This window comes from Psammomys obesus, unplaced genomic scaffold (assembly GCF_907164565.1).
Source record: "Psammomys obesus unplaced genomic scaffold, mPsaObe1.curated_primary_1811, whole genome shotgun sequence".
NCBI classification, from domain to species: domain Eukaryota; kingdom Metazoa; phylum Chordata; class Mammalia; order Rodentia; family Muridae; genus Psammomys; species Psammomys obesus.
Window position 1 is genome coordinate 47,432,883 of NW_026585895.1, and position 19,617 is coordinate 47,452,499.

A 19,617-nucleotide genomic window follows, 5' to 3' on the forward strand; every position below is an offset into this window, starting at 1 on the left:
TAGAACCCAGGCCATGAGGCCATACGGCAAGAGCCTTTACCCGCTGAACTATCTCACAGGTCCACAGAGTTTCGAACTCGGAACTAGATCACTCTGACAGACCCGGCGCTTGGTCCTTAAACGCGACCCACGCTAGGTCCTATTACGCGTGCGCCGGCCGCCTAAGCGTGCTTTGCGGACAAACAGCCCCGGAAAAGCCTCCAGAGCGTGCGCACCCCACAGCCTCGCTGACACGCCTCCGGAAGCACTGGCAGTTTCGGGGGCGGGACCTGAAAGCCTTTCCTAGGGGCGGGAGGCTCCGGCGGAAGTTATCTCGCCAGGCGGCGGAGAAGAAGGCCTCGGTGCGATCGGCGCGACGCTCCAGCGGGCTGGAGCTGCGGTCACGGAGCCTTCGGCAGGTACGACAGGGATGGGAGGCCGGGCGGCCGCGCACGGGGTCGCGGTCGGGGTCACGAGCGGCCGCGACGCGGATGCGCGCCGCGGGCTCTCTTCGGCGGCCGCGAATCGGGACGGCGCGAGCGACTCCGAAGCCCCGGGCGTCCCGGCTCGGAGCCCTGCGGCCTCCAGGACGACCTCCTGGACAAGGTCACCCCGTGGCAGGTGCCCTGGCGCTCGGAGAATCCGCCCGCGGGACGACCTCCGGGTCGAGCCACCCACGCGCGAGCCGACGCCGCGAGGCAGAACCTCGCTGCGCCGAGTTTCGTCTCTTTGTCACTCCGTTCTCACCTGTTTTTGTCCCCAACCTGGCCTCTTGTCAGGTGGAGTTTCCACTTTGCATCTCTGGAGTTGACAGTCTCTGGACGTTATCTTTATCTCTGTCTCCACCTTGCTGCAGGGTTTCTTGACCCTGCTTTTGCCTCTCGGGCTGTCCTCTGGTTCACGGCCCGAATGTCACAGAGGTTTCTTGGCCATTTGTCTGTTTTTCTTTCTCTGCCAATGTTGTGTTCTTGTTTCTCTCCCTCTCAACTGGATTCGCTTAGGCAGGGCGTGCCCTGCCTGGACCTCTGAGCCGTGGAAGGTGACTCATGAGCCTGTGAAACTCCTCCGCCCGGGTGACATTCTCAGTGGCCCGACCGCAGTCTGGTCTCAGTTCTGACAGGTGTCACCCAACCTAACAAAGTGTCAGGAGCTCCTGGCCCTCAGACTGAAGGCCCATCTCAGAGTATGAGCAGTTTAGTGAATCCTGAACTTCTCTTTCCTGTGGTCTGCACAGTTCTGCTCCTTCTGGAACCTCGGGGCTCCTCCTGGTCTCCAGGGCTGTCAGGAACTGCCCCTGTTTAACCAGGCTAGCGGGTCTACAAGCTTAAGAAGAACCAGGCTCACAGCTGCCTTTGAGACCATTAGCACAGTAGCACAATTTCTAGGAGCAGCTTAGTAAAGAATTTAGAAATATAATAGGGATTCATTCCCAGCTTGTTACCAAAGTACTATCGGAGAGAAGTAAAGGAAACACAGGGACAAACACTGTTTGAAACTTTTGGAATAAAGTGTCTGGAATAGACAGGGCATGAAACATAACATTTATCTTCTTTTGTTTTTTAGAGACAGGGTTTCTCTGTGTAGCCTTACCTGTCCTGGAACTCACTCTGTAGACCAGGCTGGTCGACCTCAGACTCCCAAGTGCTGGGATCAAAGGCATGTCCCAACCACTTAGCTCAAAACATAACAATTTATCAAACACTAGAGTCAAATAGGGTGCCGTTCCTGGGTACAGAGTTTTAGGAGATGGTAAGAACATTCTAGAAATGGTTTGTGCACAGCCGTGTGAATGAAACGTGTAATTTAGAAACTTGTTTTGGAACATTTAGTTGAATCCTTTGTATTGATGCAAGCCAAGAGTGTCTCAGCAGCAGGTTCAGCCGAGGCTTAGAAAGGAGTCGGGGGTCCCAGCTGCTTTAAGTCTTAAGGCAGCAGTTTCCCCCCTCCCTCCCCTCTTGGCCCCTCTGTAATCAATGCAGAAATCTATTGAGAGGCACCTTGAGAAACATTTGACATGCAGAAAACTTGTAGGCTGGAAAAATACTTATTTATTAGAGTAGAAAATGATCTTTATTTATAGGCTGTGCATTTGGTGTTGGTTTTGGTTGTTTTTCTGTTATATAAATCTTGCTTGCCTTTAAGGTCATTTTTGGTTTTTGGTTTTTGTTGCTGTTGTTTGGTTTGGTGTTTTTTTCAAGACATGGTTTATCTGTGTAGCCCTAGCTGTCTTAGAACTCATTCTGTAGACCAGGTTGGCCTCAAACTCAACAGATCTGCCTCCTGAGTGCTAGGATTAAAGGCTTATGCCACCATGCTTGGCCTTGTTTTTTGTTTGTTTGTTTGTTTTGAAACAGGATCTCTCTAGAAAGACAGGCTGGACTCTTAAGATCCTCCTACCTCTCTCTACCTCCTGACTGCTGGGATTAAAAGACCTTTGTCACTGTTCCTGTCCCAAACTTTATAATACACATAACAGTTGATGTATTACTGTATTTCTTTGAATCTTAGATTCCATCAAGTGTTTGCTGCGTCACTAAGAAACACTGCCAGGAACAGAATCCATTCCTGTGTTTGTACTTCTTTATCTTAATTAAAAACACTTTGACTTAGAGTTTTAAAGAACAAAATCAATGCACACTATTGTTTTTATAAATGGAACAACATGAACAAATATGCATCAGTTAAAGTGCCCAGTGTTACGGGATATTTGATCACACTGTGAACCCTGAGATTGTATTGTTTACTGGAAAATCCTGCTTCTACTTGTAGTGTGGCTCAGCCCTAGCACACACCTTTAATCTAAGAGCTTTCTGCTTGACTTAAGTAAAATAAACATTCCAAGTCCCACTCCTTTGAATACCAGAGTTGCATCCATAGTTTTTCCACATGGAGTCACCCTTTATATCATCAGAAACATTAATCTCGGGAGAGCTTTAGTCATTACCTCTGCAGCCATGGTTGTTAAAACTGCAAAATATGTACTATCTGTTGTAGCCTGAAACTCCTTGAACTCCTGACCCTCCTATTTCCACCTCCCAAGAGTTAGATTTCCTGCATGGGTTGCTCATCTGACCAAATTAGCCTACCAAAACCCTCGGAGAGGGTCTCAAAATTCTTACAGACTTAAACAACATGCTGCCTCAGTTTTCCTTCCTGGTATGTCACTAACAGTAAACTGAGGAAAACCACTCTGACCCAGTGTTGAGATTTTTCTGGGAAAGGGCAACAAATTAATGGAACTCAGGAAAAACCAGAAAAATTCACCGGTGGAAAATGGAGGTCAGAGTTGGATGGAAAGCAAGCAGTAACAAGCATGCAAGGGTCCCAGCAGGCACCCTATTTCAGTGGAGCCTTTTGCAGGGTTGCCAGCCGTCGTGAAAGGTTTGGAGGTCTAGGAGCAAGAGATGTTCTAGAAGAGTGATTATGATTAGCAGCATAGATAACGCAGGCATTAGCACAGCAGGGCCTAAGGAGAACATGAGCCCGTGTGGCAAAGTTGGAGGTCCCTTGTGTGCTGTAGTGGAAAGGAGGAGGGAAGTAGATTGAGAAGTTTCTCTTTGGCGCATGGATGTCGTGTGTATCAGGTACCTGCGGAGGTCAGAAGAGGGAGTTGGATCCGCTGAAGCTGCAGTTAGTTGTAGGCAGTTGTGAGTCACCTGACATGAGTGCGGGGAACTGGACTGAAGTCCTCCTAAAGAGCAGCAGGAACTCAAACCTAGCATCTTGTATTTTCAGTGTGATTTTTCCTTTCAGAAATCAGTGTCATTTACAAAACTGAAAGATTCATTCTCTATTCATTTAGACCGCTCTTTGATGGCCATGGTATAAGGAACATTATCCCAGGAATACAGCTTTACACTAGGTAAGCTATAAATTTACATTTATTTTTACATGATTTTTCTTTTATCTTATGTATATGTGTACTCTATCTGCATTGCCTGTGTACCTGCATCCCAGAAGAGGGCATTAGAGGATATAGATGGTTGTGAACCACCATGTGGTTGCTGGGAATTGAACTCAGGACCTCTAAAAGAGCAGAGAGTGCTCTTAACCTCTGAGCCATCTCTCTAGCCCCCTAATAATGTTTTTTAAGGCTGTTTATCGTACTAATTTCTTATCAGCAAAAACAATACAGTTTGTCAAGTTTTTTTTAAATGAAGTTTTTTTTTTAATTTCTTTACTTTACACCCTGATCACAGCCTTCACTCCTCTCCTCTCAGTTCCCCTCACTCCTCCTGTCAATTTTTTTTTAACTTAAAATTTTGTTTGTTGAGTGTCTGAGTGCGTGCGTGCGTGTGTGTATGTTGGGGGGGTTGCGTTCAAATGTTGTGTCTGGTGCTCACAAGGCCAGAAAAAAGGTATCGAATCCCCTAGGACTGTTAATGGTTGAGAGTTGTCATGTAAGTGTTGGGAGCCGAACCTGGGTCCCCTGGAAAAGCAGCCAGTGTTCATAACCACTCTGTAACCCCTTACCAAGGTGTTCATGGGCTAGACCACATAGTTTCTCTGAAGAAGAAATAATGCACATTTTAAGGCTAGTCACTGTAGTACTTTACATTAACAGTATTTCTGCCTTTTTTTTTTCCCCCCCTTAGAAAAGTATTAGTTAGGGCTGGAGAGGTGACTTAGCAGTTAAGAGCACATACTGTTCTTCCAGAGGACTCGGGTTCAATTCCCAGCACCCACATGACAGTTCACAACTGCCTGTAACTCCAAAATCTGATACCCTCACACAGATATGCATGCAGGTAAAACACCAATGCACATAAAAATGAAAATAAATTACTAAGGTAACTAAATAAAAGCATTAGAGCTGGAGTTAATCTTCTGAGCAAGCCCCCCCTACACACACACCTGCTGAGGTGTGTGGCCTGAACAGGTTTTGTCATGTGAGCTTCCGCTAACTCTCTGCAGGGCCCAGGTGTACAGGCTGTGGTTTCTGGATGCAAAGCATTTGACTAACAAGAATTTTGGTAGGCACAGAGTGTTGGTATTTTTCTACATTTGTGCCAGAGTTTAAGTTTCCTAAAGCAACATTTACTGTGCTTAAATGTGCCTTCTACAGTGAGAATGCAAATTACCATATGCTCTGATTAAAGACATCCCTGGAGGGCTTCAGTACAGGAGCTGGTAGGTAGGTCTGCTTCCCTGTTTCCTCGCTGTCTCTGTACTTTTAGGGTGTTTTTGAAATGCTATCTAAGATTTGATACATAATTTTCTCAGCTGAAGAATAAATAGTGGCTTCTGTTCAGCTCATCAGCATGGCGGGATAGTAGAGGCAGTCATGGAGTCTTCAATACAAGCCCTTTGCCTTCTGTGTTATTTTGATTTTATTTTAAAACAATTTTTTCACTATTTTGTAAGTGTGTGGGCCCATGCCTGCGCATGTGGAGGTCAGAGGACAACTTGAGAAAACCAGTTCTCTCCATCCACCTTGTGGGTTGTGGAGATTGAACTCAGGCTTGTCAGCAGGCCCCGTTACCCAGTAAGCCCTATCGCCAGCTCTTATTTTTCTGCTTTAAAAAAGCCCTATAGCAGCTAAGCTATTGTGGTGCAGGCCTTTAATCCAGCACTTAGAGGTTTGAGGCCAGCCTGGTCTACAGAGAGAGGATAGTCAGGGATAGTCGGAGATACACACAGAAACCCTGAGGACCAGGAACTTACAGATTCCATGAATGAGGAATGAGTTGGGATTGTTCTAATTGTTTTAGAAGAACCATTGGAATTTCTAAATTATGTGCAAGGTGACATAAAATTGCTCTTTTAAGTCTGGCATTAGTGAATACTTTGAAGTTTATTAATAAATTGCTCATAATCTAAATTGTGGGTTATTTGGAGCTGGTATGGTAGCGTATGTCTATAATCCCATCACTCAAGAGGCCGAGGCATGCCCCAGGTTTGAGGATAGTCTAAGCAGCATAATCAGACCTGTTTTCAAGGATTATCTAGACTATGTGTGAAACATGGTCATGTTTCCCTTTCTTCTTGTCTTATAGCACCCACCTCTCAGACTCTGATTAGCCTAAGACCTTGGACAAATAGGTGAAAGTGCTGTGTGCAAAATCTGGTATAGTGACTGTGTGAGGCATTTTATACACAAGCTGCTTCTCTGTGTCTGTGGAGACTGGGTCCATAGAGTCTGCCATTCCCAGACTGAAAAATTTAGGAAGGGCTGGAGAGACGAGTGATTCAGAGCACACACTTCTCTCAGAGAAGATTCAGTCCCCAGCCCTGAATTTGGAACTCTGCTTCTGGGATCTAGTACCAGTTTCTGGGCTCTAAGTGCACCTGTGCTCACGTGCACAAACCCACACATAGACACTCATGCACGTAGTTATTTAAAAAAAAAAACAAAAAAAAAAACAGCTGCATAGACTTAATTGCCATCCCCTAAGTGGTCAGCCTGATACTGTTTACACAGTCTGTCAGGAAGTGTGAGTAATCTTGAGATGGTTCAAAATATTCTTGACATGAGGAGGTGGCATATAAACAGCCATTTTCTTTTCTTTTTTCTTTTTTTTTTTTTTTGAGACAGTTTCTCTGTGTGGCCCTGTCCTGGACTCGCTTTGTAGACCAGGCTGGCCTCGAACTCACAGCAGTCCCCCTGCCCCTGCCTCCCTGAGTCCTAGGATTACAGGCATACACCACCACCTCCAGCCAGTTGGTATTTAAGGGGTAGTCTTAGAACCAATTCCCACAGATATTGTGAGACAATTGTGTTTGTACATATTTATATATGTGTTTGTGTATGCATTAATAAACAGCTGCTGTTTTATTAATGATGGCATTTTCCTAGTTACCCAGTGTTGTATTAACTTTTCCTAGGGAGATGCGAACAAACGTTTATTCATCCCAGATAGGGCACCAAGGACAGAACAGAGTACGATTCCACCAAATTCCAACTTGGAGAACCAGTGAGTTTATTGGGCTTGCTTACAGAGCATGGGTGAGGGGTTACTTACAGGACCATGGGGAAAGCTACATTTCAGTTGACCTCTCACCTCCTGTAGTTCACTTGGGGAGTTGAGGGTGGGGGCGTGAGGGGATAATGCCTGGAAGCCCCAGTGTTGATCTTGTTCCCTCCTTCATTCATGTGCCAAGGAATGTCAGCAGCTCTATCTTCATAGTCCTGTCTGTCACTGTTGTTTTGCTTATTGGTAGCCATGGCTACTTGGCCAAGGTATTTTCTACCCCCAAATGGTAAAAACACTCCACAGTACCAGTCACACAATCTTCACAGCTGTCATTGGCAGTTGGGCATGGTGACATGCAACTCTAATCCCAGAACTCAGGATGCTGAAGCAGGAGGGTCAAAAATGTGAGGCTTTCCAGGCTACATAGCAAGACACCATTTAAAAAAAAAAACAAAAAACAAACAAACTGGCATTGGCACCCTTGGATTACTCTGTAAAATAGTTTAATAAAAAGTTCATGGAGCTGGGTGGTGGCAGCACACACCTTTAATCCCAGCAGAGGCAGGTGGATCTCTGAGTTCAGTGGTCTACAGAGTGAGTTTTAGGACAGCTAGAGCTTCTCAGAGAAACCCTGTCTCAAACAACAACAAAAACAGTTCATGGGCTGTATGAACTGTGTGAAGCCCTGAGCTGAGTCCCTACTATCTTAAATACATTAAGCATTAAGAGGTCCTTTTTAGTAGATCCACATATTTACATATGTCCTTCTCCACAACTGAATTGTAGAATTTCTGAGTTCTCTAAAATATACCCAATTTTTTTTTTTTTTTTAGGGAGGGATGTAGGCCTGAGACAGGGTTTCTCTACAACAGCCTTGTCTTTCCTGGAATTTGCTTTATGGACCAGGCTGGCCTCAAATCACAGAGATCTGCCTGCTTCTGCTGGGACTAGAGGTGTTCACAGGCCACTGATGTCATTCGCTCCCTGCTGCTTTTCTCTATCTCTGGCTTCCAACAGCCACAGAGCCACTTTACATTTTGACCCTGTTCTCTCTCTCTCTCTCTCTCTCTCTCTCTCTCTCTCTCTCTCACACACACACACACACACACACACACACATTTCATTCTCCTCCAGCCCTTCTCTGCTTCTCCCTCTCTCACTAATCTCTTCCTCCTTTCTCTTCTTTACTATGCTGAGTGTAACACTCAGAGCTTCCTGTCTGCTGCTTCCCCACCCCTGGCTTTTCTTTCTGTAGTATTCCCTGGCCTCCTGTGTTGTTACCATGTTCTTGTTTCCTGCCAGATAATCTTTTAAATGGGTGCGCTGTATTTTCTGTAGTCATTTCTTGATACACACTTTGACTGTTTCTGCTGGGGAATTTTTGAATAAATGCTGTTATGGACATCATGTGTTCTTTTCTGTTAGCAGAAAAGAGTTGAGTTGCTGGGCTACATCCCTTTAACTGTCTGAGAAACTCCCAACCCCCTTTCTGCAGCTTTTACACCATTTCCGTGCCTATCAGCAGTGTGCATAAAGGTTCTATTCTAATGTCTCCTATTTTTCATGCCATCTTAGTGGGTAAAAAAAGGGTTCCTTGTAGTTTTGGTTGTTTTAGGGAGTAGGGGAGGTGTGCTGGGCATGGAACCAAGTATCTTGCATGTAGCAGTCAAGGTACTCTCCCCTGAGCCGCATCCCAGCTCACACAGTGTTGCTCTGCTGGTGCTGAGCATTGTTCATGAGGGCCTTGCTCTTTGGAGACATGCCTTTTGGAATCTTTTGTCCATTCTTTTCAGCTGGGTTGTGTATCACTGACTGTAGGCTTTGTATGCACTTAGTATAGGTTATTCATAGTAATATGATACACAAATACAGTCTCCCATTATGTGTGTGGTCTTTTTTTGATGGTACCACTTATATCTCACAATACTGTAGCTTCCTGTCCCCAATTCTGTAAATCCCATCATGTCTCCCTCTTTTCCAGACACACTATTTTTTTTTATTATTCAAGCCTAGATTATATTTACTGAAGCCCCAACTTCATGTTTCCTCCAGCATTAGTCCAACAAATTCATTAACCTCACAACACTTTATTCTGAGATACTTGCTTCTGCTTCAGTACTCATGTTTAATGCTGAAATTCAGTGTTGTGGTTTCATTTCATTCTGCTGCTGCGATAAAACACTGTCTAAATGTATAATTTGGGAGGAAAGGGATTATTCAGTTTATACTACCAGGTCACATGACCATAAGGAAGGGAACTTTGGGCAGGAACCATGGGAATCTGCTTACTGGTTCACTCTGGCTCAATCTGGTTTATGCTGTGCTAGTTAGAGAGCCCAAGGCTTTTTGCCTAGAAAAAAAAGCCTACCTTTTTGGTGTTACCTACAGTAGGCAGGGCCCTCATACAGCAACTAGTAATCAAAGTACTTCCCACAGACATGGCCACAGGCCAATCTGATTGGGCATTTCCTCAACAAGGCTTTTCTCTCAGGTGGCTCTAGGCTGTGTACACAATTGAAGCTAACCATGACACCTGGCCTTAAAGGATGAGATGTGACTGATTCTCTGAAGATTGGTGCTGCTCTGCCAGGATTTCCTGGAGCAGGAAGTGGAGTTGCTGGTCCCTGCAGCATCTCTTCACCCAGGTTCCATCTCCAGTATCTCTGATTTCTTAAAGCCTATAGCTCACGCTAGTCTCTAGGATCTTGGAGTTAGATCATTTTTCATATCACTTGAATTATTTTTGTAAAAACATGTTATGTGAGGAGAATGAGAACCTGTCTCTACATCTGGTGATTTAAGCTTTACAGGGTTCTTCTTAAGGTGTTTGCAGGCTTTGCCTTGAATGACATGGTGGAGGAGTTTGTTTGCCCCACCAGGCTATAACACTGTAAGAATGGTGGTGCTCTCCACCATTCAAAGAAATGGTGGTCTTTTGACGCTGTCCATCCTTTCTATGCAGATGCTTTTGGCTTTTAGTGAATCTTGGAACTGATTGGTGTTTAGCCAGAAACAGCAGCTGTAGTCTAACCAGGTCATAGCCCTTTCTGAGTATGTTTAGATGCAGAGATTACGGAGCACGGCCACATCCACCAAGACTAAAGGACAGTTACCACCTTGACATAGCTAAGCAAGCTTGGCATCTTTTTCTAGTTATTTTTTTTTTCTCTGTGGTGAAATATGTGATTTTTTGGTAACTGTTGATTATTCCAGGCATTCTCACTGTGTAACCCAAGTGGGCCTCAAACTCACAGTCCTACCTAGGTTTCCATGCTGGGCTCACATGTGTACCCCTCGGTGCCCATCTTTTAATTAACTGAGTTAGAGGCATTAGCAACTAGCAATGCCACCATCCAACAGAAGTTCCAGTTCCCTTTAGCAAATTTTCAGTCTCCTTGAATTTTAAGGCAATCCAGGAAGCTCAAGGAACATTTTATTAGGATGTGAAGTAGAACAGGACAGGTGGACTGAATCTGAAAACTTCTAGAAGGAAGGAAGGAGATGAGGAAGAGGAAGAAAGCTCAGGATCAGGGCATGCTTTGGATTTGGGCCAGTGTTTGGTAAGAGATAGGAAGTTAGAAAGTAAGCAGGCTGTTTGAAATTCCGAGACCTGTAGCAGCATTGAGAGAGGACCTTCTGAATGCAAATGATCTCAATTCATGGGATGATGATTCCTGCCATCTCCTTAGCATGTCCCTAAAGTGTATCCACTTTCCGGGGGAGAGGGGTCTCCTGCCAAGGCCAGTTGGATTGCCTATTAAAGGAGGGGACAATAATATATAATGTTTAGAATGTCTTGTCTCTACCCATGGCCAGGGTAGAACTCCGGTTTTATTCTTTTGATCAAGAGAGAGTAACTTTACCTTAATGGACCTCAACTAAGCCCTAATACCTCCGTCCTTTTCCCTTTCATATGGCATTTTAAACCTTGAGGGTGGACAGTTGTGCTGTTTCCCTGTCTTTAAAGTCCATGTGTTATCAGGGAAGTAGGATAGGGAGGTCTAGAGCTAAGCCTAAAGGGAGTCTGTTCTCAAAGCAGCAAGTCTTCATTCTCAACGCAGCTGTTACAGTAGTCCACTCTTTTTTCTATTCTAACATAGTTCTCCCCCTTCTCAAACCCAACATCCTATAGTGGGGAGAAATATCTAGAGGCTTCTTAACCAGATGCTGCTCTCAGAGTTTGCATAGACACCTGGCATCCGTGCACAGTGAGCTGTTCCTTTACAAACTAGAATACCTAAACAGTTTATTTTATGTTCTATTTTCATCTTAAGTTTTAGGCTGTATAAAACCATAGGTTAATGCTTTGCTCAAGAAGCACTGTCTTATCTAAAGATTATTAATGACTGTTCTAGCATTCTAGTCTCTTTGGAGGGGCCAGGGTAACGTAATAGGAAAAAAAAAATGTAGGCTTTGGAGGTAACCTGGATTCATCTCTCTACTTAGTTAAAACAAGCTTTTGACTTCAGGAAAGCTTGAAATAAATGAACTTCAGAACTTGAGCCCTGCATTTGCAGAATAATTATAAAGACTAAAGTAAGGGCTGCTTGGAGCTCAGTGGCAGACCACTTACCTGTCACAAAGCCATGGGAGAAGAAGAGAAAAGGGGGAGGAGCCAGGTATGGCATACTCCCATAGTTCCAGCATTCTAGGGAGGCAGAGGCAGGCTGGTCTCTGTGAATTTGAGGCCAGCATGGTCTAAAGAGCAAGTTCTGTGTTAGTGAGGGCTACAGAGATGGGGTAGGAGAGAGATTAATGTACCACGGAGACAAGATGGATCTTTGGGGCTGGGTGGCCAGCTAGCCTGGAGGTTGTCTTAAAATCACAAGTGGAAGCCCGTGAGAAACAGACTAAGTCTCTGGTTTGTGTGCACATATGGCCCTACGTCCATACACATTAAAAAATAATCATATAAATTAAATTTTATTTTTATTTACTTTTCTATAATTATTTTTATTTTAAGTACATTGGTGTTTTGACTGCCTGTATGCCTGTGTGAGGGTGTTGGATCCCCTGGATCAGGAGTTACAGACAGTTGTGAGCCACCATGTGGGTGCTGGGAATTGAACCAGGGTCCTCTGGAAGAGCAGTCAGTGCTCTTAACCACTGAGCCATCTCTCTAGGCCTTATTTGGTTTTTCAAGACAGGGTTTCTCTGCATAGCCCTGGCTGTCCTGGAACTCACTCAGTAGACCAGCTTAACCTCGAACTCACAGAGATCCACCTGCCTCTGCCTCTCAGAGTGCTGTGATTACAGGCATGTGCCACCAGGCCCAGTTTAAATTCTCTTTAAAAAAAGAAGAATGATGTTTGGTCTTCGTTTGAGCTTCGTATGTTGAGTTTATATGTTGCTTAGAAAGCTTGGTATTTATTGATGATTAGCTTATAGTGTTAGAGCAGGGTCAAGCATAGCAATGATAAATGCTGTGTTTTGTGTGTATGGGGGGAAGTGTGTGCATGTATTTCAGCAATTGGTGTCTAATGTCTTCTTTGGTCACTCACATGCATATTGAGCCAAATTCTCCCACGTAGCCCAGAGTTCACCATGAGGCGAGCCCAGCCAGCTTGCTTTACTAGAATTACATGTAGGCCACCACACTCACCTAGCATTTACATGGGTGTTGGGGATCTGAACATCTGTCCTTGTACTTTGTAGGAGAGCACTTTTTCTCTCTGAGCCATCTCCCCAGCCCTTGCTCTGGGTGTTGTAAGTCTAGTAGCAGGAAGAGTAGCAACTACCTAGTAGGTCAATAAGTCTTTCAGCAGTGTGGAGACAACCAGATAGAGAAACTTGATCTACTCAAGGTGTAAGAAGCCCTTAAGGAGCTAATCTTTATGACCCCAAGAGTGACCTGTACCACTCATCAGGAGTGAGTGTTTCCTAGTGCAGAAAGACCAAGGGTATCATTTTCCTGATTCTGTGTTGGTAGTACCATCTCCCTTCTCTGAACTTGAGTCCAGTTGTCACCCTTTGTGTCTGTGTACATGTGCACTGGTTTGTGGAAGCCATGGGTCATCCTTTTGTCCTCTGCCTTATTTTTTTGAGACAGAGTCTCTCGCTGGCCCAAGAGCTGAAGTGAGGGGATCATCCTGTCTCCACCCTGCAGCGTTAGGGGTTATAGCCATCAGCTCTCATAGCCATATTTTCACTTGGGTGCTGGGGGACCAAATACTTGTCCTCATGCTTATGGGGCCGGACCTGATTCATTCCTGTCTTTGCATAGGCATCTTCCCATAATTCAGTTCTTCTTTTTTCTTTTGGAGTGTGCTTGGAGATGGAGCCCAGAGAGTCATATGTGCTAAGCGTACATTCTACCTTCCAGGTGCACCCCAACTCCCTCCCATAGTCCTGTTTCCTCCCCTAGTTTTGATAAATGTGAGGAGTCCAAGGATTACAACTGAGTTATTTTGATAAGAATCATGTTTGTTTTGATTACAAATACTTACTTTGTTTTGCTTAGAGGATTTGTATGCACATAGATATATTCACTATGGATTCTGCCTCCTCACTCATAGATAGGACAAAGTGGAGAGTTGCTATGGGGGTGATGGATGGCTCTTACTTTTGGCACCCTCAACACCTATAGGCCTGTCTCAGGGACTGATGCCTATGGATGAGTGCTCAGAGGCAAGGGAACTTGATGGAACTTGGAGACCTGTCTTGGTGCTCTGGGTGCTGGGTGAGGGGTTGATAGGCCTTCTTTGAGGCTAGAGTTAGTACTGACTTTTCTTTCTCTTGCAGCACTAAACAAGATTGGTGATGAAATGGAGCCTGGTACAAGCTCTTTTCGAGTAGAGTTTCCAGATTTTTCCAGCACCATTCTGCAGAAACTAAACCAGCAACGCCAGCAAGGCCAGTTATGTGACGTCTCCATTGTTGTCCAAGGCCACATATTCCATGCACACAAAGCTGTTCTTGCTGCCAGTTCACCCTACTTTTGTGACCAAGTACTCCTGAAAAACAGTAGGAGAATTGTTTTGCCTGATGTGATGAACCCAAGAGTGTTTGAGAACATTCTCTTATCTAGCTACACAGGACGCCTTGTGATGCCTGCTCCAGAAATTGTTAGTTACTTAACAGCAGCCAGCTTCCTTCAGATGTGGCATGTGGTGGACAAGTGCACTGAGGTTCTGGAAGGAAACCCCACAGTCCTGTGTCAGAAGCAGTGTCTTGGCAGTGACCACCAGTCTCCCAGTAGCAGTAACTACAACAGCCTGGTAGAGAGCTTTGAACTGGGCTCTGGGGGGCATACTGATTTCCCCAAGGCCCAGGAACTGAGGGATGGTGAGAATGAAGAGGAGAGCACCAAAGATGAGCTGTCATCTCAGCTCACTGAGCACGAGTATTTGCCCAGTAACTCATCCACAGAGCATGACCGACTAAGCACTGAGATGGCAAGCCAGGATGGGGAGGAAGGGGCCAGCGACAGTGCTGAGTTCCATTACACCCGGCCTCTATACAGCAAACCCAGCATAATGTCTCACAGGCGCTGGATCCATGTGAAGCCTGAGCGCCTAGAACAGACGTGGGAGGGCATGGATGTGCATGCCACATATGATGAGCACCAGGTCACCGAGTCCATCAATACCATGCAGACGGATCACTTGGTCCAGCCTTCAGACGTGGAGGAGGAGGAGTTCCAAATCGTGGAGAAGAAAGTGGAAGAGTTTGATGAGCAAACGGAGGAGAGCAACTATGATGAACAGGTGGATTTCTATGGCTCCTCCATGGAGGAGTTTTCTGGAGAAAGAGTGGATGGGAATCTAGTTGGGCACAAACAAGAGGTTGTAAGCTACAGTGAGAATATTGAAATGGTGATGGGGATAAAAGAGGAAGGGTCCCACTTAGGATTCTCAGCCACTGACAAGCTGTATCCTTGTCAGTGTGGGAAAAGCTTCACGCACAAGAGTCAGCGAGATCGACACATGAGCATGCACCTCGGTCTTCGCCCTTATGGCTGTAGTGTCTGTGGTAAGAAATTCAAAATGAAGCACCATCTCGTGGGCCACATGAAAATTCATACAGGCATAAAGCCCTATGAGTGTAATATCTGTTCAAAGAGATTCATGTGGAGGGACAGTTTCCACAGGCATGTGACTTCTTGTACCAAGTCCTATGAAGCTGCAAAGGCTGAGCAGAATACAACTGAGGCTAACTAAAAATAGGGTCTGGCCCTTGAGTGGCATGCACAAAAATAAACTATGGTAATTAATGCAAATCTGGGCACAGATGATGCGTGCCACTTGCTATTATGAGAGAAGCTTAAAAAAAAAAGATATTTCTGAAAGACCAGCTCTAAGTAGGCCAATTAAAAAATTTAATTTCTCAAATTTGTATGTTCTCATCCTGGCCTAGAATGGATGATGGGAATAAGTTCACCCAGTGCCCAGCTGGCAAGATAGCCCTTCCAGCCAATAGAGCTGAAGGCAGTGGACTTGGTGGCAGACTAGCCACCAGTTCCACTTAGGTGGCACCAGTTTTCTAGCACTCACTGTCCCCAAGTCGTTGCATTTTATTTTCTTCTGGTAGCTACGGGGGTTCTGGGCTTTGCTTTGGTAGTTGCATCACTGGATGCTGCTCACCTCAAGGCTACAGTAACCTGGCTCCTGGCTGAGCTGTGAACAGAGCACTTTTGTCGGTTTCATACCTTCTAAAGGTTCTAGCTAAAAGTCACGTTGTTTGTCTAGTTTCATACCTTCTAAAGGTTCTAGCTAAAAGTCACGTTGTTTGATAGGCCTTCTGAGTCTGAAACAGGTGGCGCTGTCATAGTGCTGCAGGGTTTTTGTTGTTTTTTAATGTGTGTTGGTGTTTTACCTGCATGTATGTTTGTGTGAGGGTGTTGGACCTCCTGGAACAGGAGTTACAGGCAGTTTTGAGCTGCCGTGTGGGTGCTAGGAATTGAATCTGTGTTCTCTGAAAGAACAGTCAGTGCTCTTAGCCACTGAACCATCTCTCCAGCCCCACTGCAGGCTCTTGATAAGGCATGATTTTATGTTCAGTTCTAATTGGGTTTGAACCATTGTGTCTCCTTTTAAGTCTATGGATGCCAGAGATAGATGTTTCTAGTTGGTGTGTTGCCCTAAGGTCCCTCATTTAATGGCAGGAGCCAGCCAGCCTGCAGTGACTCATCATGGTACTGGTAGTGTCCTGTGGCTCCCCTGCCTTAGATCATGGTGCTTCCCAACAAGGGCAGCCAGAGACCACAGCTCATGGGACCAAGCCAGAATGCATGGCTAAGACTTAACCTGTGAGCAAGGCGTGCTCAGTGTATGAGAGGCAACAGCTTATAGACGGAAGGCTTGAAAAATAGTCCCAAAATACACTGGTATGGGGAGTACTGATTTAGAGGGTACGCTGAGCAATACTGTCAGCTCTTTGTGAGAGCTGGAATGTGGGTTCAGAGGGGAAAAGGAGCCCTATATTAAGCAACGTCATCTACAGATTCATGTTCTCTAGTCGCAGAGCAAGCTGCACACATTACAAAGCTCAGTAGCTTACACTCCCATAGCCCCTACCTCCCATCCCCACCCTTGGGGCCTGTTCTGCCTGGGGTTAGATACATTCAGAAAGCTTTTAAGCATGTGACATGCCTGAGGTTTTTACTGGGTAGTAGTCTAGTTTACTTCCTTTTGCTGGGATCACACACTCCTACCTACAGCAGTTTACAGAGCATAGGGCTTATGTCAACTTACATTGCCATCATTGAGGACAGTTATGGCAGGAATATTGACCATCAAGACTGTGGGCCACAGACATGCCCACAGGCTGCTCTGATTTGGCCAGTCCCTCAGTTGAGACTCACTCTTTGTGTGACTCTAGGCTGTGTCAGACAGTAGGCAGGTGGTTGTTCTATACCATCTTTCCATAAATTTACTGGTCTATTACTGCTAAGTAGAAACTTTTCCTTAAAATAAAAATTATGTTTCTTAGTTTTGGGGTAAAATTTTGTACTTAAAGTTTGACTTTCTCTAACGTGACAGACATTTCTGGCAAGAGCCTCTGATCCTCAGGCTTTGACACCAAGGGTGCACCTTTGACCTCTGTTCTGTTTGGAAAAAGGAAGGAAAATACGGACTCGCCAGTAAACGTTTGTGATCAAGATAACAAAACAGGGGTCTATTTACAAGCACTGTATCAATCTTGATATATAAACGCACTTTGTGTTAAAACTTTATTATTATAAGTATAGATGTAGGTTTTGTTAAGCTAGAAGCTAGGTATTACCTCCTAGTGGTTTGCTGCATTCAGATGATCTTCCAGTGTCTGCCAGTCGGCAGCAGCCTTCTTTGTACCTGAGAAGCGAATGGAGGGGAGTGTACAATCACACTGAACGCACCTCCTCGTCTTCCCACATGAGAGACTAGTGGGTTAAGAGAGGACCCTAAGCTGGGTGAGGACGAAGTATTTTTGGCTTCTAATGTTTCTACACTGAGGCAGTTAATCTGCTGTCAGTATTTACGGACCACCCTCTGACTGTTGAGCAGAGCTGTGACCTGTCTCCCATTGAAATCTCTATTCATATAAGAACTAGGACCTTTTTGGAGAAGAGCCTGGGGGTAAAAGAAACACCATGGAACATGCTGGTCCTTGGGTTGTGCTGAGGCAGTACCCTTGTTGTGATGGTAACAAAGCTTTTGTTCAGTCGGAGATGGCAGACCCTGTGAGAAGGTAGGGTGTCCGAGGTCTAGAGGTTAGAGTGAGGCCTCTGACCGGCCTTTCCCGTTAGAGAGGCTTTCCGGCACCCTGCTCTGTTGCAGCACTGTGTCTCCCTCACCACCGCCTCAGGAAAGCCTTACTCTTCCAAAAGAGCTTAAATAGTCATGGGCAACATCTCCAGTGGTTCGGGGACTTCCTCAGTGGCCTGCCAGCAAGGTGTGTGTCTCTACTTTGAGCCTTGACTGGTTTTTCTCCGAAAGGGCTTCCAGGCCCCGCTGGTCGTACTTCACAACCTGCGTGCCCCATGTAGGCGTCAAGTGAGCTGCATACTCCAACTCCTCATGTGCTGGAGTTTGCCCTTAATCTGTCCTGGGGCCTGGCCGATGGCCGCCATCTCTGTGTCTCACCTTCTCCTTTAGGGCAGGCTCTTAAGAACTTGCCCTAAAGGGTCCCTTCCATTGCAGGAGCCGTTTCCTGAACTACTCGGGCCCTGGGCAGGCGTTTAGCTGTTGGGAAAGCTGCGTGCTACAGAGTATGGCACACCCTAAGAAGTTGAGGAACAAAGACTGCTGCATTCTGGGCAAGGTGTGCTGCCACTGGGTCCCCAAGGTTGGGGTGGAGCTTTGCCTGTCCCACAGATGTGGTTGCTCCCTAAACTCTGATACTTGGGGAATGCCAGGGACCACCACGGACTGGGCCTCCGGGGATATAGGCTGCTTTGACTGGTAAACTAACTTAATCCAGTGAATCCTGGGTTGCTTTGGGTTTAGTTTTCTGTTTTGTTTTCTTTCTCTGCTATTTACATATTTAAAGGTACGAGTTTGTTTCTAATTGCAAATCTCTACTGATAGTGCCCTGTGGGAAGATGCTGGAACATCATTTGCAAATGTGATTTTTTTTTCCTTTTTAAACGTAGCTTGAAGCCTGTGTCATGTCAGTTGCTGCTGCCTTTGTCTTTTTTTTTTTTTTTTTTTTTTTAAACAAGGTTCCCAATGTTTCTCCCAGAAAATTACTTTATTTATGCAAGTCGGGTGACTCTTAGGCCACAGAACTAAGGGATGGTACGCAGATTGTCATTGTTAGGTACATATCATGGATACTTTGTGAACCGCCTGTGTTTTAGAAGTTAAATAGTTCTTTCTAGAATTGCTGTCTTCTTTGTACAGCGTGGTTTGAATTGAATGTTATTGTTTAATATTTTCTTCTTATAGAAGAGACCATGCCCTTTTGTATGACACGTTTTAATAAATGTTACCTGTTCATTTTGTACAAAGTTGTGTTGTTTTTCACTCGTGTTTTGGTTCTGGCTTTTGTAGCCTAAGATTAAAGTTGTGTCATCGCCTTTTGATAAGTAAAAACTACATAGGCTGATCACAAGAGCGGTGAGTGACTGGTCTCAGTAACTGACATTATCTCACCCAAACCCACCTGCCAGGAGGATCAGGTATTTTTGTCTTTTAGTCTGCAGGATATTCTGAGTTCCCTAGTTCCCTCCTCCCCCTGGGAAGAGGCTGACTGGCCTCTTGGTTCTGTCTTTGGCTTTGGATCAAGAGCCCTCAGAGATGCTGGGCTGGGAGAAGTACGATAGGGAAGCTGAGGGACTTCACACCTGCCTCCGCTACTGCTCCAGACAGCTGAGGTTTGGTACCACGCCCTCTCCACTTGTCCCTTCAAGTGGAGATTGGTCCTGTCTCCCTGCTTTTTGTTGGCCCTCAGGTACCTTGACACCAGTGTCTGTTTCTCACTAACCCTTATTGCACAGCATAGTCTGGTGGTACCAAAATTCAAGAGCAGGCCAGTGTGGCTACCACAGGCACTGGTGGGCTTCTCTGCTTTATGGTGTCCCAGTATGCCTCATCCTGGTCCTTGCTTCACCTTGCTTTGCCCTCCTGCATCCCTTCTCCCCAAAAATCCCAGCCCTGGAAAGGCAACAGCCTTCTTCAGAGGCCCCACATACTTCGTAACAACAGCTCATTACCAGAGACACTGCTTGTTTTAGACCAAACTTAACCATCTTCCCACACAAACCTTCTGTTACCACTGTTTGTTGTGAGCGCACCCCCCACCC

General features: G+C 45.5%; 1 protein-coding gene across 4 annotated transcripts; it reads left to right on the forward strand.

Moving 5' to 3' along the window:
* The first annotated feature begins 329 nt into the window (after window positions 1-329).
* Zbtb43 (zinc finger and BTB domain containing 43) lies at window positions 330-18,044 on the forward strand. 4 transcript variants are annotated; one of them, XM_055600753.1, is made up of 4 exons: window positions 338-398; window positions 3,782-3,841; window positions 6,805-6,893; window positions 13,635-18,044. In XM_055600753.1, exons 3-4 carry the CDS (start codon window positions 6,809-6,811, stop codon window positions 15,050-15,052), a joined length of 1,503 nt encoding a protein of 500 aa, XP_055456728.1. In that variant the 5' UTR covers window positions 338-398; window positions 3,782-3,841; window positions 6,805-6,808; the 3' UTR covers window positions 15,053-18,044. The 4 variants fall into 4 exon arrangements, with proteins under 4 accessions (XP_055456731.1, XP_055456729.1, XP_055456728.1 ...); XM_055600754.1 differs by lacking the exon at window positions 6,805-6,893 and having other exon boundaries at window positions 332-398; XM_055600756.1 differs by lacking the exons at window positions 3,782-3,841; window positions 6,805-6,893 and having other exon boundaries at window positions 330-398.
* Window positions 18,045-19,617: the final 1,573 nt, after the last annotated feature.

What these genes read in the sequence shown, in the direction of transcription:
- Zbtb43 (XM_055600753.1), top strand. Translation starts at nt 6,809, where the DNA reads ATGCGAACAAACGTTTATTCATCCCAGATAGGGCACCAAGGACAGAAC. An exon ending in AATTCCAACTTGGAGAACCA is followed by an intron (nt 6,894 to 13,634) that starts GTGAGTTTATTG and finishes TTTCTCTTGCAG; the next exon opens with CACTAAACAAGATTGGTGAT.